We start from the raw sequence: 26,043 nt of genomic DNA, 5'->3' as shown, positions 1-26,043 counted from the left end.
TTTGGAGATGCACCCTGTTTACTCTTTGTTTACTTAAAAGGCTTTTCAGCTGTGCATAGCAGAAAGGTGATGTAACTTATTTTTCGCAGCAGCAAAGTGTTATGTATCCTTGCGGGATTTCAGCAGTGCATGTTAGATTGATGATGTAACCTAATTCTATTTCAGCTGTGAGATTTTAACAATGAATCTTGTTGGCTTTGTGGATTTAATGCCATGTTGGTTTTTTAACAACATAACTGATGAAAATTCACAGGCCATACTTTACACAAGAACAAAGACAGATCAGAGAGGAAGAGAGCTACAATTCTCAGATAGTTGTATAGAGAATGGCTTCAGGGTGTAAAGAACAAGTAGCAGAAAATGGTTTCCTAGAGATAAGGAGAAAGATTAAGGGCAGAATAACTGAAATGCTTGCCCAGGCCATGTCATATAGCCTTAGGGGATTGTCATATAGCTTTAAGGGATTTGATATTCAAGTGGATAGCATTTTTGCAGTCACAATCAAGAATCCTAGTAACTTCCCCAAGAAGAGTATTTCAAAGGGATCGTATGTGGAGATGGTAGAACCGATTGCCACGATGCATGTCAGAATCAACAAAATGAAAAGCATGTAAATTCTGCTAAGGGATTATCAGCAGCTGGGAGGTAAATTAGAAAACATCTCACTGATGGAAACCTCCAGCCTTGTGCTAATTGAGACAGAGATGGACGTATTAGGAAGATAAACGTGTCAATTCATGGAATGCTAGAACTAATATTGTGACATAATGTACTTGAACTGGGTTGGGATAAGTATCCTGGTAGTAAAAAATAAATTGGACAGGAGAATGGATTTTAAACAAGTGTTGAGGAAGGGAGTCTGTTTCCACAATGGCAGATTGATCAGCAAGGCAAAATCCAATGGAATGCAGATTCAGTAGATTAGAAATAGCCCTGTAGGTAAATAGGGCTTTTAGTGACTGAGGGCTGCTGTGCTAAATCACTTAGTTTTGGTGATTTATGTTAACAACTTGGATTTAAATGCTTAAGCCATGATTATATAGTTGCCAACAATACCAAAATGATTGCAGGAAGTTAAAATGAGTTGATTTGGAGGAAGGACACCAAAGTGGTACAGTTAGGGAATAGAATAAATGGCAGGATACCAATGAAATGTAGAGGAAGAAAGGAATCTTGGAGTGTATGGCTACAGATTCCTGAAGGTGGGAGGACAGGTAAATTAATGGATTAAGAAGGTGCATAGGATATTTGCCTTTAGTAACTAAGGCCTGGTATACAAGAGCAAAGAGGTCATATTAGAACTGCATAAAACATTAATTAGGTCATAGCTAAACTACAGGAAGGAAATATTAACACCAGAGATGGTGCAGAGGAAATTTATGAGAATGCTGCAAGCAACAGAAAATTACAATTATGAGGATAGATAGGTAAGGATGGGCTTGCTTTCCTTGGAGCTAAGACGTTTAAGGAGAAATTTAACTGAGGTGCATAAAGTTGAGAGGCTATGACTGGATGAAAAGGAACAACTTATTTCTTTAGCTGCATAGCCAATAACGCTGGAACTCAGATTTAAATTGGTTTATAGATGCATTAGAAGAGAATTGAGGAATAATGTTTCACCCAATGCAGAATTAATATGTGGCACTGTCCTGAGCACACATTTTGTTCACGGAATCAATCAATCAACCTTTGTTTGGTGCAGTTTGCTGATTTGACATTGACTAAGAATCTTTCAGATTTAAATCTAGGAGATATTTCAGCATCGTGACTTGCTCATTTCTACAAGAAAATATACTCTCTAATTTATGAGTTGTTTGTGTATAATACCAATGGCACATAAGCTATAGCAAGAATCACAACTATAACTTAGATTAAATGGAAGAAAATTTAACATCCATTACTATATTCTGTTTTCTTTTCAGCCTTCAACATCAATAATATGCACTGGATGTAAATAATAAGTATGTAAATAGTGTAAAGTTTATTTATACAGAAACAGTTTGGCAATTTTACTTGGCTTTTTTGGATGCTATCATAGTTTAAAAACTCTACAAAGTAGCAGCCAAAGTGCAAATTGCACTTCAGGTCAGATTTCAAATTAGTTCTGTTAAAATAAACTGTTTTATACTTTTAAACCACATCGAAAACTATTTTAGCAAGGTCTGTTTGATTCTGTTTGATCACAAATCCCTCTCGTAAAGACAGATTACTTTTCAATTTATCCTGACATTCATAATAAACTAAAAATCAAAATGTTGATACAACAGCGTTTCCTGGCCACAGGAATAATATATTACCTTTATTTTAAATTTTTGGTATTGCAAGTGGCATTGCAAAAACAATCTCAATCAGGAGAAAGATGGAAACTTACATCAAAGAATGCTCTTTCATTTGAATGCTTGGGCGCACCCAGAGTTGATGATGCTGGAAGAACTGACTCCACCTCAGCCAGGTCTATGAATCCTCTGGGGTTTGTATCTTCACCACTGTCATAGTACCGCAACTGGAGTAAAAAGCGAATGCATTAATGTGAAAATAGTGACCAGGATATTTTGGTGAGCAGCAACATTACAGCTCACCATGACATCTTCAAAGAGCCAGTAATCTTTCTTGTGGAAACTTCTCTCTTTCTAATATTAGTTGCTCCACAAAGACGTTCTTTGTTTATCAACTGTAATGTCATCAGGCTGGATAAACAGCCAATCGCTTTAAGGAATTCTAAAATTCAGTAAGCCAAAAGAAAAACTTTTTTTTGGCTAATTTTTTAAACAATTTACACATTATAAAACAAATATTACTGAGTGCAACATATGATGTTTTTATTTTGAAATATTTCTGATGGAATTACAATCCATATACAAAAAAAGTTTTATTTTTAAGTACCAGTGAATTTACAAAGCAGTAATTATAGTTTAGTATGCCATTAAACGATCAATTAAACTTCGTGCAACCTGGTGCAAGTTCAACAAGCAGATTCCCCAGTGTAATACTAGAGAACTGCAATAAGTTTGCTCTCTGGCCCTGGGTGTCCATGGGGACTCCAGTACTGCAGCGCAGTTGGGAAATCGCTGGTAAAACTTGGCAAACATGTTTGAGATTTCCCCAACTATCCTGAACTTGATAGTGCTTAAGCTGAGAAACACCAAAAATTCCAGCAAGTTCTGGTACATTCACAATGGAATATTTGCTCAAGTAAAATAAAACAGAGAATTCATCTTTAATTCGTAATTTCCAATAATAGATATGATACATTAATACATGCAATATTTACAATTTTATCAACTGTTAATGCTGTACCTGATGTTTAGTTATATCCAGAACAAACCACCGAGGTTTCCATCCTTTCAGTAAAGCACCTCTCTTGTAAAGTACACCTTCAAATGATCTACAGAAATAGAAATAACAATGACTCAAAAACTGCAGAAAACTGGTTACATATTTTTGAACAAGTTTAAAAAGTAGCAGTTTAAAAAGCATTTTTATATTTCCAACTTCCTCTGGATTAATACTTTATAGCTTGAACTGGCAAGTGTTGTTACTAATAAAGGCTTTTATGTGAGATGCTGACATATTTGCTAACTATTCATTATTGTGAATGCTAATCATCTGAAAGTAAGTTTGTAAAGAACTGAGGGGATAGAGCGTATCCAATTCAAAGTATTGTCAGACCTGTTCTCCACATCCTTTGAAGAAAACTGATTATACAGAGTTGCTGCTCTCCTTGTATTTACTCCATTTGAAGGTGATGTAGTGGTGCTCCGATCATTCTCACCAATCCCACTGTCAGCCAAATGTAGCATGGACCTTCTTTGGAAGGACTGCAAATTAGATGCCATGAGTGATGAAGTAACTCTCTGTTACAATAGAAAGTGAAAACTGAGTGTAAAAAGGAAAATCAGTATTTTACAGCTTTTTGCAAAACCTGGCCTATGATCAACTTGTTACCTGATACAAATCCATATAGGTGGTTGCAAAGTGAGGAACTAAGTATTTTATGGTAATTAGTGTTCAGAAAGGATAAGTAAAATGTTAAAGGAGGAGGGTGCCCTTATAACAAAGGATAGGATTAAGATAGCAGAGGGAAAAGGTTTTGACTCAGAAAATCAAAAAAAATCAGTTTGAGCAGAAGTAAGAAACAGCAAATCTGGGTGGGAGTTCCTTACAACCCCACCCTCTCCCATTAGGGATGGTAATCTAATGCATATTTCAATCAGTAAATTAGACAGTCTTGTAAGTAAGATAAACCGATAATTTGGGGGGGGGGGGGGGACTTTAATCTGCATATGTAAAATGGCAAACCAAATTTGTAGTAAGTGTGGAGGATAAATTAATGGGGCATATGTTTTCTAAATTAGTACGTTGAGGAATCAAATAGGCAACAGCCTATTTTAGAAAGGGTTTTGTAATCTTTCAATTAAGGAGTTTTTACAGAAGATTCATCATAATGTAATATTATAACATTCTAAAACTTAGAACTAAAATTTAGTTCAAGCCAAAACCGGGGTCTTGTATCTAAATAAACCAAACTGCAAGGGTGTGCTCTGGTACATTTGGGAAAAACATTAAATGCCACTACTTAAGAAAGGCAGGTAAGTGAAAATGGCGAACCATGTATCAATTAGCCTGACATCAACAGTAGTGAATATTAGGATTGGACAGTCCAAGGGAAATCATGCAGTAAGTTTTGTTTGAGGCTGTTGCCAGTAGAAAAAAAAGAGGGAAAACCAGTGGATGTGCTGTATTTGAACCTTAAGAAAGTCTTTGATAAGGGCCTATGTGAGATTATGCAACATAATTAGAGACCCAGTAATTGACAGTTAATAGAGTTTGAAGGCTACAACTTGTAGGGTGCTACAGGGATCGGTTGTGGGACTCCAGCTGTTCTCTATATCAATGCTTTAGATAAAGTGTAATGTATCCAGGTTTACTGATGATAAAAACCAGAGTGGTAGTGAGTGTTGTGAGGAGGATGCAGAGGCTTCAAGGGAATATGGACAACTTAGGTGAATGGGGGAAAGACGTGAAGATGGAATGTAAATTTGGAAAAAATGTGAAATCATCCACATTGAAAAGCATGGTGGTGTTCAGAGAGACTTGGGTGTCCTCGCACACAAATCATTTAGTGTTAACATATTGATACATAAAGCAATTAGGAAGGCTAAAAGTATGCTGACCTTTGTTGCAGGTTTGATGACAAGAGTAAAGCATCTTACTGCAATTATATTGCGCCCTGGTGAACCCACACTGGAATATTATTTACAGGCCTATTTTCCCTGCCAATGGAAGGATATACCTGAAAATAGCTGGAGTGCAACAATGGTTCACAAGATTGGTTCTCGGGATGTTCTATGAAGAGGGGGTAAGCAGTCTGGTTTAGAGGAATGCAAGATGATCTCATGGAAACGTGCAAACTTCTTACAGAGCTTACCGGGTAGATGTAGTGAAGCTGAGCTAAAAGATCAGTTGTCACCCTGCGGAATGGTGGAATAGGCTGGAGTGGCCAATTTGCCGCCTCCTGTCTCTAATTGTTACATTTTTATACAATTGTACGGAAATGAACAAAGCTGTACCCATCAGCCTAAATATGATTTGTACTACAACATTTCAGGATTGAGTTGATAAGTTCAATTTGCCATGGATGCAAATGCAACAGAGCAATGGACCAACAAGGCATCTTCCTTTTCTTCTCTTGTCTAGGTTTACCCTGTTTTATAGCCTAGCTGCTTCCTATCAGGTCGGTCCGCATCAATAGACATGAACCAATGGGCTACAATACATTGCTAGTTTATCTGGTTGTTCCTTAGCTGCAATGCATGCATCAGTAGTTCATGGACCCACACCTGTGAAATGCAGCGTGGAAAGTGGAAATGAGCAGGAGGTCAAAAGAATTTGCATTCATTTGAGTGGAGTCACCTTCATTAAAAAGTTAAATTTAGGTAAGTGTTTCAGTTTCCTTATTTCACTGTACAATTGTTTTAAATTAATTAGCAGCAGTTTAATGTGCTTTAAAATAAATCTCATTTTTGAAATAATTTACAATACTTAAAATTATGTAATTTTTTTCAAATGTTTTTCAAAATGCTCAACTTTTCTACATGTGGCAACAACAGGAAAAATGGAAAATAATGTTACAGTTCCAAAAAAGCTAACAGGCCAAACTTTATTGTGGTAGGCTAACTTGCTGTTGGTTAGATTTTATTTCAATTCAGCAGCTCAAATATAATTTGTACCATAACTCGGTGGAAATGTATGCTAATTTACAGCAATGTTCTAAGGGTGTGGGAGTAGCAAGCAACTGGGAACTTAAAGGATCACGAAACAACAGTGTATCACATTGAATGATGGGATTTAGAAACTGAGTAAATAAAGAGGATCAGCAGAGAGAATAAGGGTAAATTGAACTCAAGAAGGAATAAAGAGGATACACGATTACATTTTGAACAGAAACAGCAGAAAGAGAAAGATTTTTAAAATTCAAAATAATTCCAAATAAGAATTTACTAGCAAATTGAGAGTTGTTAATTTAAAATACTCCTTATCTGGCCACTGTGACTGATTGGCATTGTAGGCATCCTGGTTTTGCACTCTAGTCTATGGAATAGCTTATGTGCAGATGGTAAGGCTAAAAGTGAAATATGGTTTGTCCAAAGCAAACGGCAGAGCAGAGTATAGAGGTCCTAAATATTTGCAGAGCATACTGTTTTCTTATGTTCTGTTGAACTTGTTGGCTGCTTTGTGCATTAATAGTCGTATACATAATGAACTCGCTGGCTCAGATTTTACTGACATTAGCCCATTGCCAGTGTTCTCCACATCTCATGCTTGCTTTGGCTAAATCCAGACACCAAGAACCTGAACAACAACAACAACAGAGCTTGAATGATGTAATGGGTGATGTGGGCAGTCAAAAAACAAGCCCCAACCACAAACCTCCTCTAGAAGTCTTTGATTGATTGGTGGTAAAGTTCTACCCTGACTTTGCTTACTGTCAAAAGTTGTTAATGTTTATCAATATTTCTAAAACTATTAAACGTAATTCAATCTGGCAGCACAGTAGCAGGTATTGCTGCCTCATAACTCCAATGACCTGGGTTCAATCCTGACCTCGGGCGCTTTTTTGTGTGGAGTTTGCCTGTTCTCCCTGTAGCTGTGCAGCTTTCCCTCAGGTGCTCTGTTTTATCTCCCACATCCCAAAGATGAGCTGTTAGGTTAATTGGCTACTGTAATAGAGCAGAAGGAGAATTGGGGGAAAGTTAATGAGAATAGTTTACAAGGAAATAAGTGGGATAATGGGTCTGACAAATTATCTGAGCCAGTACAAACTGAGTGGCCTCCTTTTATATTGGTACAAAATGTAAGAAATAATATGAAATCAAAATAGAAAATGATTTAAACATTTAAAATAAGATCAACTAAAACATCTTTACATCACTAGAAATACGAAACAAAACAACTGAAGTACCCTGTAACTTTATTTTCCCTCTGTGCAGCCCCACAATCCCTATTCATGTTTGTGGGAGTGGTGCCTGCACTCATTCAATCAGGCACTAGATTCAAGAGCCACATGAATGATAGAAAAATGGGAGGGAAAGGTTAGATAGATCTTGATAAAATGTTGGCACAACATTGTGGGCTGAAGGGCCTGTACTGTGCTGTAGTGTTCTATGTTCTAAGAGCAGATTCCACAGGTGAAATGCAACCTGTTCTGGAGCTCAGCTCACAAACACCAATAATACTCAGCCAGTTAGTTTAGGACTTCCACACCACTGCAGAGTCCTGAATCCAAATGTTGAGAATTGCCAGGAGTTGTGCATTTTCTACCAAAATCTGGGCATAGTACTTTGCCAGGAAGATTTGATCCAAATAACTCCAAGTGAGAAAAATCTGAACCAAATATATATTTCAGTTAATTACATTTGGATTTTGAACGATTAATGACGTTCAAAGCTTTTCCAGTGAAATCTGAAACCCAAATTAGCACATCGTGGGACATAAATCTGCTGTGATTTAAGGAGTAATTAAGTCAAAAATTCAATCAGAGCACAAAGACAATTTCTGCAACCATGAGTTTGGAAATTTTTGATGGGGGAAGATCTGAACTTCCATAATGTGAGGTCTATTTGGGTGGCATGTTCTCACCTGCATTTTTAAAAATTTTGATCAATCTGATGCATAAAGGGCATGAGAAACAGGAGCAATCGCCCACTCAGCCCCTTGAGCTTACTTCACATATATAATGGCGGTCCTCCCATCTGCCAATAGATTTCCGAATGATCCATGAACACTACCTCATTATTCCTTTTTTTTGCCATTTATATATTTTTATATCTTTGCACTGCACTGCTGCTGCAAAACCACAAATTTCATGTCATATGTCAGTGATAATAAATCTGACTCTGAGCTTGGCCTCAACAGCATTTTGCTGCTTTCTCCCCATATCCCTCAATGTGCTGCAGTTTATCGATCTCTCCCTTGAATATATTCAAGTGACGGTCTCCACAGGTAGCTGGGATACAGAAGTCTAAAGAGACGTAAACATCTGAGGGAAGAAATTCCTTGTTCCCTTAATCTGGAACTTGGCCTAGTTTTAAAACCCACACTAGGAGAAACATCCTCTCAGCATCCAACCTATTGATTCTCCCTCAAATCTTAAATGGTTCAATAAGACCACCTCTCATTCTACTGTACCCCAAAGAGTATAGGCCCAATTTGTTTGACCTTCCTTCATATGTCAATCTTTTCATTCCAAGAATCACTCTAGTAAGTTTTCTCTGCACTGCCTCCAGTGCAATTATATCTTTCATTATGGAGACCTGCATCAAAACTTTTTTATAATTCATACCTTTGTAATAAAGGTCAACATTCCATTGTCTTTTTAATTATTTGCTGTACAAGCATGTCAACTCTTTCAGTTTCATGCACTAGGACCTTCCGATCCCTTTGTACAGCAGGATTTTGTAGTCTCGCACAGTTTACATAATATGCTTGTTCATTCTTTGCTCCGAAGTGAATGACCTCTCACTTCCTATATTATATTCCATTTGTCAACTTCTTGCCCATTCACATAACCTATCTATATCCCTTTGCAGATTGTTTTGTGTCCTCCTTAAAACTTGCTAGCTCACCTATCTTTTGTATTATCACCAAACTTTACACTGGCACACAACAGTCTTTTCATCCAAGTATCAATGCTGATCAATGCCAATAATCAGTTATTTATGATCTATGTGGCATCCCATTAATTAGTGACGGCCAATCTTTAAATGACCCATTTATCTTATTGTCATATTGTCCTATCCATTGCTAATATATTAGCCCAACCCAATGTGTTTGCCTTGTACACTAACCTTTTGTGTGGCACCTTACTGAATGCCTTCTGGAAATCCAACAAACTACTGTTACTCCCTCAAAGAACTCTAGCAAATTTGTCAAACATGATTTCTCTTTGATTATTCTCCAATGGTGGAAGCATGTTTATAGTGTCATTAAAAAGTACATTGGTGCACTGATTGGTTATAGCCCTCTTGGTCCTCCAATCTAACCACTCATGGGAATGTTTTATCTGCCTGTTGATGGTCACTGGCCATGGAGCTTGTCACCATACAGAAATCTCCAGGCTGGGAAGAATGTTGTAGCCAACCAAAGAGGGGAAGGCAGCAGCTTCCATCACATTCAACAGGTGATAATGTGAGAGACTGTACATCCCAGGCAGTTGATTAACACTCAGAGCAGATGCTGCCAGTCCCAAGGAATGGCCCGCACTTGCCAAGCTGCCCTGGGTGCAGAGGTAAGCCCATACTGCAGCACTGAGCAGTCATTCTGCTCGTCCTGGCCCACACAGGCAGTCCTCAGAGACAGCTCTCAACACCAAGCCCAGGGCAATTAACTTCTGGAGTCACATCAGACAGGTTCCCTTTACAGCCGACTGTCAGTAATACATTTTGCTATTTATTATGCTATATTGACCCTTTTTAGTGTCAATTCCATTAGCACTCTTGTTCCTGGAATGTATCCTGCTTGCTAAGCAAAGTACCAGGTTCTTAAATCTCTTAACTGTTTGATTGACTAGAGATCTTACGTATGTAGAATTTGTTTCCTGGCTTGCAAATCTATGGCTATTGTCAGCTCAAAAAGGCTTCAATGATCTACAATTTAAAAATTCAACTCCAACTTTCCTGAGAGCAGAAACCCAAAAAAGATTCAGAGTATTTTAAGAACACTCAGTTCAACAAAGTAAGTCTGTGACCTCGCAACAGGGTCATGGAAATTGGATTTCCCATCTTTTCCATGTGCTAAAACATTGTCATGTATACCAGTTATTCCAAATTGGGACCCCCAAAACGATTGCAAAATTGCTTGCAAGTCTCTGTTAGCATGATGTCCACCCAAATGTTTGTATTATTACATTAACAAGTCCTACACAAGTCCTGATGGAAGCAGATCCAGTTTATCAGAGCTATTGTCCCTTTGTTGGTCAGCAGTCAAAGAAGAAAGTCACCTCTTAAAGGCACAGTCTTCATGACAGTCAGAGCAGCAACACTTTATGGCCACAATAGAAGAATGAGAAGTTTAAGGGGGTGTACAGAGGGCTCCAAGATTCTATGAATAAGATGCATACGTTATCATAATATATGCATCTTGCACAATACATACTCCTTCATCACCCTTTTGTTTTTAATGTATGTCGGACTACTCAAGGACAAAGGAGGGAATTTTTGCCTGGAATTAGAGGAAGTGGGTGAGGTACTATGAGTACTTTGCATCAGTATTTATCAAGGATAAGAATGTGGAGGGTAGTGAGATGAGGGAGGGGCATGCTGATACTCTATGGCGTGTTGGGTGTCTTGAAGGACATTAAGGTGGATGTCCCCTGGGTCTAAGAGATCTATCCCAAGTTATTGAGCCAGGTGATAGAGGAAATTGCTGGAACTTGGACATAGATCTTTGTATCCTCTTTAGCTACAGGTGAAGTCCCAGAGAATAGCCAGTGTTGTTTGTCTATTTAGAAAGGGCAATCAGGACAAACCAAGAAATTATGTAAGGGTGAGCTTTACATCAGTGGTAGGGAAATTATTGGAGAAGATTCTTAGGAATAGGAGCTACTCACATCTGAAAAGCGTAGACTTTATCAGATACAGCATGGCTTTGTGCTTGGGAGGTCATGTATTACAAACTTGATCGAGTTTTTTTTTGAGGAGGTGACGAAGATGATAGGGCTGTGGATGTTGTATACATAGACTTGAGTAAACCTTTCGACAAGCTCCTTCATTGGTAGGCTGATCCAGAAGATTAAGGCACATTAAGGGGATCTGGTAGACAGGATTCAAAAGACAGGGTGGCATTGGAGGGGTGTTATTCTGACTGGAGGACTGTGACCAGTAGTGGTGTTCTGCAAGGATCAGGACTGAAATCTATGTTTATTCATAATGATCTGGATGAAAATGTAGGTGCGCTGATAAGTTTGCAGGATGACACAAATATTGACAGAGTTGTGGTTAGCGAGGAAGGCTGTCAAAAGATTCAGCAGGATATGAGCAGAGAAATGATAGATGGAGTTTAACCTGGATAAGTGAGAGATAATGCACTTTGGGAGGTCAAGTGCAAGAGGACCACTTGGAGCACTGATGTACAGAGGGATTGTGGGGTGCAAGTCCATAGCATGCTAAAAGTGGCAATACAAATAGATAGGATGGTAAAGAAGGCGTATGGCATACTTGCCTTCAAAGATTGGGGTATCGAGTATAAAAGTTGGGAAGTCATGTTGCAGCTGTATAAAACTATTGTTAGGCCACATTTAGAGTTTTGTGTGCAGTTCTGGTCACCACATTACAGGAAAGACGTGGAAGCTTGGAGAGTGTACAGAAAAGTTTCACCAGGACATTGCTTGGATTATAGAGTATTAACTATAAAGAGAGGTTTGACAAACTTGGATTGTTTTCTCTGGAGTGTTGGAGGATGAGAGTGACCTGAGTGGAGGTATCTTCAATTATGAGAGGCATAGACAGGATAGGTGGTCAGAGACTTTTTATCCAGTGGAAATATAAATACCAGAGGGCATAGCTTTAAAGTGAAAGGGGGAAAGTTTAAAGACTTGTGAAGCAAGTTTTTTTTTAAACACAGTGGTAGGTGCCTGGAAAGCACTGCCAAGGGAAGCAGGTGCAATGGCGATGTTTAAGAGGCATTTAGACTGAACAGGCAGGGAGTGGAGGAAGGTGTGCAGTTTAAATTGGCATCATAGTCTAGCACACACATTGTGGGCCAAAGGTTCCTGTTCTATGAGAGAGAACCCATGTACAATAGAGCATTATAGGGAAATGGACAGTCAACATTTCAGGTTGAGACCCTTCATCTGGACTAGATGAAGGATCTTGACCCGAAACATCAACTGTCCATTTCCTTCTACAGATGCTGCCTGGCCCACTGAATTCCTCCAGCATCTTATTTGTTGCTCCAGATTCCAGCATCTGCAGTCTCTTGTGTCTCCAAAAAATATCATGACTTCACAAGATAAGAAAGGTGATCTCTACAGCACTATAAACACTGATACCCCATACTCACACAAAACCTCTCACTACATCCCCATTTTTACCTCCATCCCCTTCTAATACAGATCAAGTACATAAATATATGATACAATTAATTTGTTTCAATATGCTCCACTGGCATATAAACTGTCCAGATGGAGGCCATGTGGAAAGAAAGAATGCCCTTTTAGACACAGTGCCTCACCAGGATAAAGAAGATGCTCAACTAAGGCACTTATTAACAGTATTTTCTCCAAAACACACTTCTTGCTAATTTGAGCATTTGACAGGTATGTGAACCATCTCCAGGGAGTTCTGGAGTTGCCCTGTGATGAGTCCTGTTGCAAGCCAAAAGTGACATCTATTGTACCTAAATGCAGAACTTAAAAGGTTTTTTCTTGTGACCATGCTGACATCTAACCTTAACTGAAACTACCCTAATCCTCATTTAGACACTTTTATAATCAGCATCCACAGAAATAGGGTCAGCCTACACAAATATGCAAACAATATACAGCTTTCCCTCTCGACTATTTCTTTTGACCCTTTTTTTTGTCAGAACCCTAGTCTGATATCCAGCTTGAATAAACTCCAATTGAACACTGAGAAGACTGAAACCAGTAAGAAAGTTTCCTATTGCAAATTTCGTATCCTGAGCACTGAAAAACACTATTTGTATTCAGCATTTTGTTCAGCCTCAAGCTGAACTTTACAATGCAGATATTCCAATGAATAGCATAGCTTACTTGCAAGTACCTCTCCATATCTCCAAATCCTTATCCAGTCTTACAAAACTTTGCAACTCCGATTAACTGTACTTGAAATACTTTGGTCTTCTGAAAAAGTAGCACATCATGATATTACCACATGTTAACTGCAATGTACTTACAGTTTGTTCTGGTATTATTTCCTCTTTGTGACTAACTTTTACTCGATCCCAGATCGGTTTCCACTGTTCTGGACTTTGATTCAATTCATTCTCCAGCCTTTCAATCTCCTGTAATTACAATATTCCAGTGTAGAAGTGACATCATGGATACAGACTATTTAACTATGAGCAGCAAAATTGAACCTCTGAGTAAAGAAACAAAGCTCATTTGGAGTAATCAAGCAAACAAATGACATTGAGGAGTTACAGTACCATGCAAAAGTTTGGGCACCCCTGGTCAAAATTTCTGTTACTGTGAATAGCTAAGCGAGTAAAAGATGACCTGATTTCCAAAAGGCATAAAGTTAAAGATGACACATTTCTTTAATATCTTAAGCAAGATTACTTTTTTATTTCCATCTTTTACAGTTTCAAAGTAACAAAAAAGGAAAAGGGCCCGAAGCAAAAGTTTGGGCACCCTGCACGGTCAGTACTTAGTAACACTCCCTTTGGCAAGTATCACAGCTTGTAAATGCTTTCTGTAGCCAGCTAAGAGTCTTTCAATTCTTGTTTGGGGGATTTTCGCCCATTCTTCCTTGCAAAAGGCTTCTAGTTCTATGAGATTCATGCACTGCTCTTTTGAGGTCTATCCACAGATTTTTGATGATGTTTAAGACGGGGGACTGTGAGGGCTATGGCAAAACCTTCAGCTTGTGCCTCTTGAGGTAGTCCATTGTGGATTTTGAGGTGTGTTTAGGATTGTTATCCTGTTGTAGAAGCCATCTTCTTTTCATCTTCAGCTTTTTTACAGAAGGTGTGATATTTGCTTCCAGAATTTGCTGGTATTCATGAATTCATTCTTCCCTCTACCAGTGAAATGTTCCCCATGCCACTGGCTGCAACACAAGCGCAAAGTATGATCGATCCGCCCCCATGCTTAACAGCTGGAGAGGTGTCCTTTTCATGAAATTCTGCACCCCTTTTTCTCCAAATATAGCTTTGCTTATTGCGGCCAAAAAGTTCTATTTTAACTTCATCAGTCCACGGGACTTGTTTCCAAAATGCATCAGGCTTGTTTAGATGTTCCTTTGCAAACTTCTGATCTGAATTTTGTGGTGAGGACGCAGGAAAGGTTTTCTTCTGATGACTCTTCCACGAAGGTCATACTTGTGCAGTGTTGCTGCACAGTAGAACAGTGCACCACCACTCCAGAGTCTGCTAAACCTTCCTGAAGGTCTTTTGCAGTCAAACGGGGGTTTTGATTTGCCTTTCTAGCAATCCTACGAGCAGTTCTCTCGGAAAGTTTTCTTGGTCTTCCAGACCTCAACTTGACCTCCACAGTTCCTGTTAACTGCCATTTCTTAATTACATTACGAACTGAGGAAACGGCTACCTGAAAACGCTTCGCTATCTTCTTGTAGCCTTCTCCTGCTTTGTGGGCATCATTTATCTTAATTTTCAGAGTGCTAGGCAGCTGCTTAGAGGAGCCCATGGCTGCTGATTGTTGGCAAAAGATTTGAGGAGTCAGGGTATTTATAAATAAAGCTTTGAAATTTGCATCACCTGGCCTTTCCTAATGATGACTGTGAAGAAGCCATAGCCCTAACAAGCTAATGAAGGTCTGAGACCTTGGTAAAAGTTATCTGAGAGCTCAAATCTCTTGGGCTGCCCAAACTTTTGCATGGTGCTCCTTTCCTATTTTCACTCTAAAATTGTACAAAACAAAAATAATACACTAATCTTGCTTAAAATGTTGAAAAGAATGTTTCATCTTTAACTTTATGACTTTTGGAGATCAGTTCATCTTCTACTTACTTAACTATTCACAGTAACAGAAATTTTGACCAGGGGTGCCCAAACTTTTGCATGCCACTGTATATTTTCACTTTGCTGATCTGTAAAATTGGCTCTGATATAGCAAAACAATCTCCCCAAAACAAAAAACACCATATAACTCTTGTAAATATTAATTCAGCAGATATATATTAAATATTGTGCCAGGTGGTGGTCTTTCAGTCCATACCATAATTAATCTGTACCTGAACTTCATTTATCTACCTATGATGTGCACTTCTTAATGGCCTTACCTGAAAAAGACCAATTGATCACATTCCTGAAATTTTCAGTTTGCATAGTACCTACGACCCTTTGGAAAAGTGTGTTCTAAATTCCTACATGAGGAATAAAACCTTATTTTATTCTTGAATAGCTTAGTTCTAATTGCAAGACTGTGCCCTGTACCCTTCCCCAGCTCATATTTCTGGAAACAACCAAAGAAAATTGATTCTTTGAACTAATTTCATCAAATAATTTTGTCAATTTAAAGATCTCTATGTACATTTAAACCATTTAAAATTAAGGTAATAAATTTATTCTCTTCAATAAGTTATCCCTTTTTAGACCTGGATTGTTTCAGTGAACCTGCACTTTATTAGATCTTTACATAGTTATCTAGACCTGAAAACAATATACAGATGGAATATGATCATGGCTTTGTATGTGAAGTATCATTTCTCTTATTACACCATCTCTTTTGGGCTAAAGAACATTTTATTATTAGCCTTTTTAATTATGTTTTGTACTGGTCCACCAGTGTTTGGTAATTTTATACACAGTCAAATTCCTCTTCTCCTCTGCAGTTGCTAGTTAATGACCAATGAGAAAATATTCCATTTTGCCTTACTTGGATCTAAAGTGGATGAATTCATACATTCTCACATTATGTTCAATTGCTACAATTTTTCCCACTCACTTAATCTATGTTTAGTAATTTCGTGCTTCTATATGCTTGCAGTATAGTCCTCGCTAACTTACGGGCATGCAATTAATTTTGGGGAAGTTGGAATTTTTGACTACATCCCCATGAAAGCAATTCTCTTAAATAAGTATCTCCCTGTAATTAAGTTAAGGGGACTTGCCTTGTATTCTGGTGTACTGACCTGTACCGTGCAAACAAGATGCCAGCTTTTGGATATCTCTTTTTACATCCCTCTGGACCCTGACTTCACCAATGAACATCGGAACACCATTTCCTGGATCATTACAGATCTCATCATGAGGTGATCTCCCCTCCACAGCCTTCAACCTCAGTGTCCCGATCCCACACTGCCTGCTTCTGTTCTCTTACCCAAGATCTATAAACAGAACTGCCCTGTTAGGCCCATTGTTTCTGCTACTGCTTGCTCCACCAAACTCACTTCTTCATACCTGAACTGCATCCTGTCCCCCTCTGTCCAACTCCTTCTAACTTGCATCCAGGGGACCTCTCCATTGTCCACGACCATTTTTATAACTTCCAATTCACTGGTCCCAACCAGCTCATCTTAACCATGGAAGTCTAGCCTCTGTAGACCTCCAACCCCCATCATGTCAGTCATAGGGCCCTTTGTTTCTTTCTCTCCACTGACACCCTCATCCATTTGACTTTGTGCTCAACAACTTTTCTTTCCATTCCTCCCACTTTCTACATATCAAAGGTATAGCCAAGCCTCTTCTGGCACACCTCGCCAGCTCTTTCTCTGTTATATTGCTGCTGCCTCCTGCATTTGTGCAGAACTCACCAAGGCACTATGGCACTTCTTTCTTTTCTGGATCTCTGTCTCCATCTCAGCAAATGCACTTGGTCCTGACATCTTCTATAAACCTACAGATTCCCACAGCTACCGCAACCATACCTCCTCCCAATAAGGATGCCATCTCATTTTCTCTGTCTCTGCTGTATTTGATCTTGAGATGAGGGCTTCTGCTCTACAGTTTCTGAACCATCTTCCTTCTTCTGGAAGAGTGGCTTTCCCCCACCCATTGCTGATTAAGGCAGAACAACATTAGAATTCTCTTGGTCCTCACCTTCACCCCGCCAGCCTCTCTATCCAAAATATCTCCCCCTGCCATTTCCAACGCGATCCCACCATCAGTCAAACTCTTCCCCTCTCTCCAATTTTCTGCTTTCTGCAGGGACCAATCTTTTCGGGACTCCTTGATCTGCTCACCCCTCCCCGTCCCCTGGTACTTACACCTGAAACTTTAGGAGGTGTAACACCTGTCCTTTCATCTCCTCCCTTCGCCACCATCCAGAGACCTAAAGAGCCTACCTCGGTGAGGGGGAGGTTCACCTGGCCTCCTGCATTTGGTGCTCATGATGTGGCCTCCTCTACACTGGTGAAGCCAAACGTAGTCCAGATAACTGTTTTGCGGCGCACCTGCACTCTCTCTATCTTAAGCTTCCGGTTACTTGTCATTTTAACTCTCCATTCCATTCCCACACTGACCCATCTGTCCTCGGCTTTCTCCATTGCAAAAGAGGCCAAATGCAAATTGGAAGAACAACATCTCATATTCTGCTTGGGGAGTTTACAAACCATTGATATGATTATTGAATTTTCCCATTTCAGGTAACCCGTACCCCCGGTGCTCTCCTCCCACACACATTCGCCTGTCCACGTAGTCTTCTTTTCCTTTTGTTCATTCCTCCCATCCCCTTCCCCTACCTCCTGGTTCCATCTGTCACATACCAGCCTCTATCCCACCCCCGCTATGTAGTGCTACATACAGGCAATTTTACTTCAGTCCTGATGCAGGGTCTTGACCTGGAATGTTAACTTGCACCTTTTTACCTCCTTAGATGCTGCTGAGTTCTCCCACTGTTGTTTTTAAGAGGAAAGACACACTATGGTCAGTACACCACATTTGGCCCATGCCATTCTGAGTGGCTCCTATGTGCTGGTACAATACACATGTGACAACAATTTTGGCTCGCAGTCTTTTGCTGTGATCTGGTACTTAGAGTCCATACGTCTGGGCACCCCACATGTAGAGAGAGAGCAGTATAGGAAGAAAGCCCGAGGCACAAATGTTAGCTTTCTTAACCTAACATGGTAATAGTAATATAACCAAATATTGGCGAGACAAACATTTTCACGTTTTCAGCAGCTGTATTTGTGAAATATCTATGTTTACTCCCATTAATTGCATCACACCACTTAAAAAAACAGAATTAGCATTTAATTTTTTTATACCTCTAGGAGTTTGGTAATGGCATCCGGCTGCACTTTGCTGACATTGTCATAACATGGCCATACCACTTTTCTATGGGTTTGTGGGACTGAACCATCCATCTGCTCAAGTTCCTCGGATGCACCTGCTTTTGCAGTGATCATGTCCCAATCATAGGAAGGGCCGCTGGAAAGAGTCTCTCCTGTGTAGTAATCCCATTTCTTCAGAGCAGAGATATTTATGCAGGGTCGTAGTATATATTTCTACAAAGAAAGAATGACATATTTAAAAAGTAAATAAAAATGAATTGCACATGTATTCAGATTTTAAACTAATGAAAAATAACTGGTTAAATGCACAATTATTTAAGTATCTACCTCCCCTTCTTCAGGACTATACAAATAGCTGAAAAAAACAGGTCCTTTCCTATGAATCCTGTCAATACATTCCCAAATACAGATTCCTCTCTTTGCTTGCTTGTCTATCTTGTCTTCAAATAAAATTCCTAGAAAAACAAAGAACAATACTCGCATTATTTATACTCAAGTGTTAACTTATGTGGGAGAAAATATAACCAGAAGAAACTCTATTAATACAAATTGTCAACAACAAAGCTCAGAATATTAATTAATACATTACTTAAAGTTTATAGCATAGAACATCAGAAATCTTCTACCTGATTTAAGTCTGATCCACTAAAGAGTATTTTACCAATGGAAAACAAGAAGCTACAATGCATAACTTTATGGAGATGTTAGGATCACGTTTAAAATAAAGAACCAAAATATTTTCATTACTATAATAAAGAACAAAATACAGACATAATAGCTGCTTCAACTGATTTGCTACTCTTAATTACTGAAGTATTTCCACTTCTTGGCTATCCCAACATATGATTTTCCCATCTGCTGACACATAATTTTGGATTTATTTCCAATTTACAAATAAACAGTGAGCATTTGTAATTAATCTTGACAAGCCATTCAATACTTTAAATACAAGGGCACACATTAAGCTATACAATCTCAAATGTTTAGAACACTTAATATGACTTGTAGTGATTTGTCTCTCATATCTTGAATTTTAAATGTAAAAATATTTTTCAAAGTCAATCCTCCTGTCAAAATGTGTCGGCTGTGGTCAGCAGTATAGTAAGATAATTGAAAAAAAATGCATACCAGAACCCCCTTGCTAACTAATAATCATTTTGACACCGGCTCATGTGCATTTTGTAGATGGCTAGGATATCAAGTGGTAACTACTATGAACCCTCTGCTGTGATTTAAGATTAACACTGTGTTTATAACATTTGCAAGACATCAGATAGAGGCCAAGCAATTGTCTCACTTGAAGTAGGAAAGAAGAACTAATGGGCAAGTAATCTTATGACATCTTTGTGCACCTTTTTGTGCTTGAATTAGAAAAATAGGCTTAAAAATGCAAATCTCTATAGTGGGTACTTTTGGAAAGGGAAAAGATGCAGAGAAAATAATTGCAGAAGTAGGACAGAATAAAAAGGCATCCACCTTACCATAATCTCCATTTGAAGCTGAGTTTGAATTTAATTTACAAAAGATATCATCCTGTACTCTGAACCAAGTAAAGTGTGGAATCTCGTTACAACTTTGTTAAGAAATTTCATGTTTGGACTCTACTCCACTAATCCAGGCTACAAAGCATTAACAAAAAAGATTAAATGTTTGTATAACCATCTTAAGGATTGGTTTAGATGGCAACACTTTTACCTCCTTGGTAGGTGTTTGCAAGTTCAAGCTCCATTGCAAATCTGAGTACATGATCTCATATTAGAAATTCACTATTAAGTAGGGGCTGTGGCAATGAATGATCTGTCCTTTGGAAAAAGATGCTAAAAAAGAAATCTGCCTGAACAAGCACAGTATTATTTGAAGAAATGCAGCAGGTTTGCCAGCTGTCCTGGCCAATATTCCTCCAAGAGCTAAAACCACTAAAATTATCTGGTTTTCATTCATTTGCTGTTTGAAGAATCTTGTTCTATGTAGATTGACTGTTGTGCTCGTCTTTTTAAACAAAAGAGCCTGTACTTCAACAGTGATCTGTTGGTAGTGTATTGCCCTGGGATGTCCTGAGGATGCAATAAAATTCTTTATACATTCAGATCCTTTCCATCTTGTCATGAGGTCACATATTTACTCGCATAAAGTGCTAAATTACAAATTAAAGAATAATACTGTTTCATAAAAATAGAGTGTAGTTCCTTAGAAAGCTAACAAAAATATTTTGATTTTTGTAAATCATACCATGTTCTATTCGTTCATAGTCAGAGTCCAACAGGAAGGTTTTGAAACGATTGGACACATAATGGTAGGCTAGGAACTTCAAATAATATTGGTTGAACTCAAATTCCATTGGATACTGATGGTGAATCTATAAGGAAAATAGGAGGAGGATAACAATGCTGTAAAAAGGAAAATCTGAATTCTTAGTAGAAAGTGATAGGCAAAAGAAACAAAGCTGGGCTAACATAGGAGGTGATCATGAATAAGTTAACTTTGTCCTTCACAACAATCAACAGCTCCCATTTATTTATGTGGTGCCACCAATTACGTATCACTTTTATAAGCACAAATCAGAAAAACTGGGGTGCTACTTTAATGGTAAATCTGCACACCATTAGTTTCCCCCCCTCCATCTCACATGACACAGGGGTCGAGCCAGCATGAGGTCTCATGGAATTTCACCCAATGTCAGGCTTGCCAATGGGTAAGTCTCCAGCGTGATGGGCATTCATCAAATTTCATTTGACTATGGAGGAAAGCAGCAGACCACATACGCAAAATGAAAAAGATCTTGTATTTATTCCTTACTAGAAGAACTAATTTGGAATACATTTTCTAATGTGCAGGTCATGCACCCCCACCCCACCCCACCTCCCCGTAACCAGGGTTGCCACTTCATCACATAGTAAGGGATTTCTATTACCTAAAAGAAAACTTTGTTTCATGAGATTTTAATAAAAGAGGCCAAGGGTGAGACTGGGTATCCCCCAAGCTAGTTTGAACACTATAAAAGGGAAATCCAGTGAACTTAATTAGAATCTCTACCCAACTTGGTGACCAGGATTACTTGTGTAGAGCAAGGCTGTGCTGCAGACCAGAGATGAGAGGAGTTGTGTTTCCTAAATTAATATTATTACTATTATTATAGCCTTTTCAACCACCACATTTCCTTGATGCACCCCATAATCCTGGCTCCCCTGATGTCAGCTTTGGTCCTTCCCAATGTCAGACCAACTTGGTTGAGTCTCTGGGTGGTAAAATCTCAGCCAAAGTCAGGCTGTCTTTAGGGCAATAGGGGCTCAACTGAAGTCAGGATCACAATGTCACAGAGTCTCGCCTGATGTCTGGTCCACCCATCAGTCAAGCCTAGGGACAGGCCCACTGAGTAATCAATCCCCTGGGCAATAAGGTCTCACCTGATGCCAGGTCAGGCTATGGAGTTGCAGGGTCTCACTTAATGACAGGCCCACCCAGCAGTCAGTCTGTGGGGTGATGGGTTGTATCTGGTGTCACCCTCTGGGGCAGTGGGCTCTCTTCTAATGTCTTGCACAGTCAGGGATCAATCTCAGGACAGTGGGGTCCAACTTGATGCCAGACTTGCCTGACAGTCAGTATCCAGGGTGAAAGGGTTTTACCTGATGTTAGGCCCCTCTGGCAGTCAGATTTTTGAGTCACATCAGATGTTCTCATCTGATGTCAGATCCACCTGACAATCAGACTCTAGGTCTATGGGGTCTCACCTGATGTCAGGCCTCCCTGATGGTCAGGCTCCTGGATGAATAGGCTCTTTAGGGCAGTGAGATCTCACCCAATGTCAGACCTGCCCATCTACCAGTCTCTGGGGTTTCAACTTATGTCAGGACCACAGGTGGTCAGATTCTGGGCTGGAGAGGCTTGCCGAGCAATCAGTCTCTTGGATCATAGGGCCAATGTCAAACCTGTCTGCCAGTTCATCTCTGGGCTCCATCCTACATCAGGCCTGCCTGATGGTTAGTCTCTGAGTCAGTGGGGTCTCAAACAATGTCTGGCCTGATCATTTAAGCTACATTCCAGGGAAAGAACAGAGTCCAGGAAACACTGAGGTAGCTCTTTATTAAACTAGGGTTCAGTAATATTTTATAAAAATTGCAGATCCTTTCCTCTTCCTGAGACAGAATCATCTCATAGCAAGCTTTGTTTTTGTTTATTTTCTTCCTTTCTCTGTTTTACTCTTTGTCTACAGTCATTGTTGCCCACAAGCTTCATCCATAAGCCATTTCATACTCTTGGGATATAATGCTGGTAACCCTACCTATAACACACCATAAAATAAAACCTATACTTTTTAGCCCAGTGAAGTTCACTGTACAAGGAGACCAGTATTTCAGTTCAATTCACCACTGGAACAGGGAAGCCTGGTTACCTTTTTGCCTCCCAGAGAAATAATCTTCAAGAGTAAATTTCGCCCAATAGATTTTACTTTAACATAATCATAGAAAAACAAAAGCATATAAATGTGATACATCAGTTTGGTGATGCCATTTGAACACTACACTGGATCAACAAACTTTACTATTTGTGGGTGGTAGCATTTGAAGAAATTAGAAATGTGGTTTCTACAAGCTATTAACGCACAAGCTGAAGTTTAACATTTAACCTAGCTCTCGGATGAGCTTTAATGCATTAAGTGGCTCTTTGGGTTCTTTACTTTTCTGACACAAAGCTATAAAATCTCCTTACCTGATGCACACAATCCAGAAACTGCAGGAAAACTGGAGCAAAGCCACTTCCCTGGCTGTTAGGAGTTAAATTACTACGCTGGCTGAATTTGTGGCCAAAGGACAACCATTCCTTTTCAATAAGTATTTTAAAACCTTCTAGCGTTCTATAGAATGGATCACACAGCAGTTGTGCAAGTGAAACAACCTTGAAAAATAACAGAAAAAGGTACGTGAAACGGCAGGTCTAGGCATCCGTAATATTTCATAAATTTGCGGCAAGCTGATAAATTATAAGGACATTATTATGTTAGATCCTTTCGTACATGAAAATAAAGGAGAAATCCTTCCAACCATTGAATTACCTAGTACCTATTATCCAGCTACAAGGACATATTTCCTGACTTATTTTGGTCTTTCTGATTACTTCTGGAGGAAAGCAGTTGCATTCAAGGTGTTGTATATTGCACATATTATATATCAAGATATTTTATATGCAAAAATAGGAAGTTCTCTCTCCTTTTGCTCTAATCTGCTTTAACGATTTTCTTTCCCACCATTGCTTCTTAATGAATTATGGCATTATTCATACGTAGATGATTATTGATTCTATATGTTAGCACATTGCAAGAGCCTGGTCCTTTCTTAATCTGATTCTCAGTGTAAGGGAGAGAGCCAGTTAGAGCTATGGCGTTAACTCCAGAACTTGGAACTAAGGCAGCCTGAAACTGGGCTTTGAATGGTAAATTAATCAGGTACATGGAAGAGACCAGAAAGGGAGAAGTGGCAGAGGTCCGAGCACAGCAGAGTTGGCCAAGATAACATAGTTTAAAATCTATGCATTGCAGAATCCTGAGCTCTTGTAGTGAGCACATCAGAGAAGGACAAGTCAGACATTGTGAAAATTAGAAAATAGGAAGCAGAATTACGGATAACTTGAGTTTAATATAGAACGTTGCAATGGAAAGATCTAATCTAGAGGTGGCAAAGACATGGATGAGAGCTTCAACAGCAGATGAGAAGCTGAGTCAGACAACATTACAGAAGCATACCATCTTGGTGCTGGATAGGATTTGCTGTCAAGGATTTAGCTCAGGTCAAATACAACATCAAGTGTACAAATGAATCCATTCAGCCTCAAAGTTGTTTGAGTGGAAAATGGTGTCTTGAGAACAAAGACTGTAGAGGGGATTGAAGCTAATGCTTTAGTTCTTTAGCTTTAGCCAGAGGGAATGTATCCTCATCCAGTACTGGATGATGGACAGGCAAGATGACAAATCAGACACAACGGAAGGGCTCAAGAGAACGAGTGGTGCTTGGAGTAGGTATAGCATGTTTTTGGATATTGTTGTGAGGGATTACATAAGAAATAGGAAAGGGCCAAGAATTGATGTTTGGGGACTCCAGACATAAAGCTGAAGAAGAAAAATATTTGCAGTTAATTCTCTGGTTACACTTACTAGTTAAAAATGGGACAAAGCAAGGGCAGTCCCACCAGCTGGATGACAGAGAATGGTCTGGTTAACAAGGAAAGGAGGTGATGAGGTCTAGAAAAAGGACTGTTTCATAGTCACAGTCAACTGAAATATACTTTCTGACTTCAAAAAAGGCCACAAAATGCAATGGTGGGATGGAAACTTGATCGTAGAAGCACATGCACAGAATTCTGAGAAAGATGGACAATAACTTGTTCAACGAGAAGGAGCTTAGAGATAGTGCAGTAGGGTGCAAGGATAGAGGGGTTAAGGGTGGGTTTTTGAGGGGAAAAAAAGGTGGCAAGGGGAGTACCTGAGCAGATAACAATGTTAACAGAATAGCTCCTGGACAAAATGAGGGCCAAACCAAGAAAAGTCATCAGGATGAGAAAGAACAATGGGCGAAAGGGCTCCAAAAGTTCAAGTTTATGGGCTGAATGAGCAGATTGATAGCTGCAGAAAAATTATTGTAAATCTAGCCAAATCTGGTGGTGTTATAATACATTCCTCGCACCACCAGGCTTCAGCTAAAGCAACTAAATTGTAAGACCTCCTTGGTCCATATGGCTAACTAACCACTGGAAAGTGAAATGAAGATCAGAAAGGCCTGACAATAAAATAGTAAACACAAAACAAAGCCAAGCATGAGATCAATGAACATGTGACAAATGCATAGATATATTTTCTGTTATTAATTTTAAAGGCTCAAGTCTTTGCTAGAATTTATTAGGATGCAAGTTATAAAATTAGTTTAAAATCTAAGAGTGAAACCTAAGAATTAAAACGAGTTTTCTCATCTTCTACAGTAAGTGCTATCAAATTATAGCAAATTGATTATATACAAGATTTTCATATATTTTAAACTGAAATAAATATTCTTCAATGAATATAAAAACAGTAAGCAACAATTCAAGTAACAATCAACATTTATCAAAGGATGCAAAACTGCCTCCAAAATAGTGACTTTAAAAAAAGAATTTTTGGACAGTTTATCAGGCAACTTGGTTTGAAATGAGCAGAATCCATACAACCTGTTTGTTGGTTTAAATCCATTTAGGATTTGTAAAAGCAGTTTAAAAATTTGCTATAAGGCTGATTTTATGTCTTTCCAGCTTCTATTTAAAACTACAGACTATTTTTTTAAGGGTAGCTATTTAAATGATGCTTTAATTATGGGTTTGGCAAAGAATTATCCAGGCCTCGTGGTTTTATAGAACATAGAAGATTACAGTACAGTACAGGCCCTTTGGCCCACGATGTTGTGCCGACATTTTACCCTGCTCTAGGATCGATCTAACCCTTCCCTCCTGCTTAGCCCTCCATTTCTCTATCATTCATGTGTCTATCTAAGTCTCTTAAATGTCCCTAATGTATCTGCCTCCACCACCTATGCCGGCAGCACATTCCACGCACCCACCACTCTGTTTTAAAAAAAAATTGCCTGACATC

The 26,043-nt window shown here is 39.0% G+C and overlaps 1 protein-coding gene across 4 annotated transcripts in view; it reads right to left on the bottom strand.

Annotated features, from left to right (window-relative positions):
• Positions 1-26,043, bottom strand: part of sbf2 (SET binding factor 2) — a 406,613-nt gene that overhangs the window by 2,694 nt on the left and 377,876 nt on the right. For 3 of the 4 annotated variants that reach the window (XM_052028866.1, XM_052028865.1, XM_052028867.1), the window contains 8 exons: positions 23,142-23,327; positions 20,664-20,790; positions 18,762-18,889; positions 18,408-18,647; positions 13,414-13,521; positions 3,670-3,854; positions 3,298-3,385; positions 2,372-2,503 (listed from right to left, as the gene is read on the bottom strand). In XM_052028866.1, coding sequence (XP_051884826.1) covers positions 2,372-2,503; positions 3,298-3,385; positions 3,670-3,854; positions 13,414-13,521; positions 18,408-18,647; positions 18,762-18,889; positions 20,664-20,790; positions 23,142-23,327 — 1,194 coding nt within the window. Of the gene's footprint in view, positions 1-2,371; positions 2,504-3,297; positions 3,386-3,669; positions 3,855-5,186; positions 5,274-13,413; positions 13,522-18,407; positions 18,648-18,761; positions 18,890-20,663; positions 20,791-23,141; positions 23,328-26,043 lie in introns of those variants that run through there. The other variant, XM_052028868.1, reaches the window with a different exon arrangement.

The sequence above is a fragment of the Pristis pectinata genome, chromosome 14, assembly GCF_009764475.1.
Source record: "Pristis pectinata isolate sPriPec2 chromosome 14, sPriPec2.1.pri, whole genome shotgun sequence".
NCBI lineage: Eukaryota > Metazoa > Chordata > Chondrichthyes > Rhinopristiformes > Pristidae > Pristis > Pristis pectinata.
This window is presented reverse-complemented; position numbering and strand designations above follow the sequence as displayed.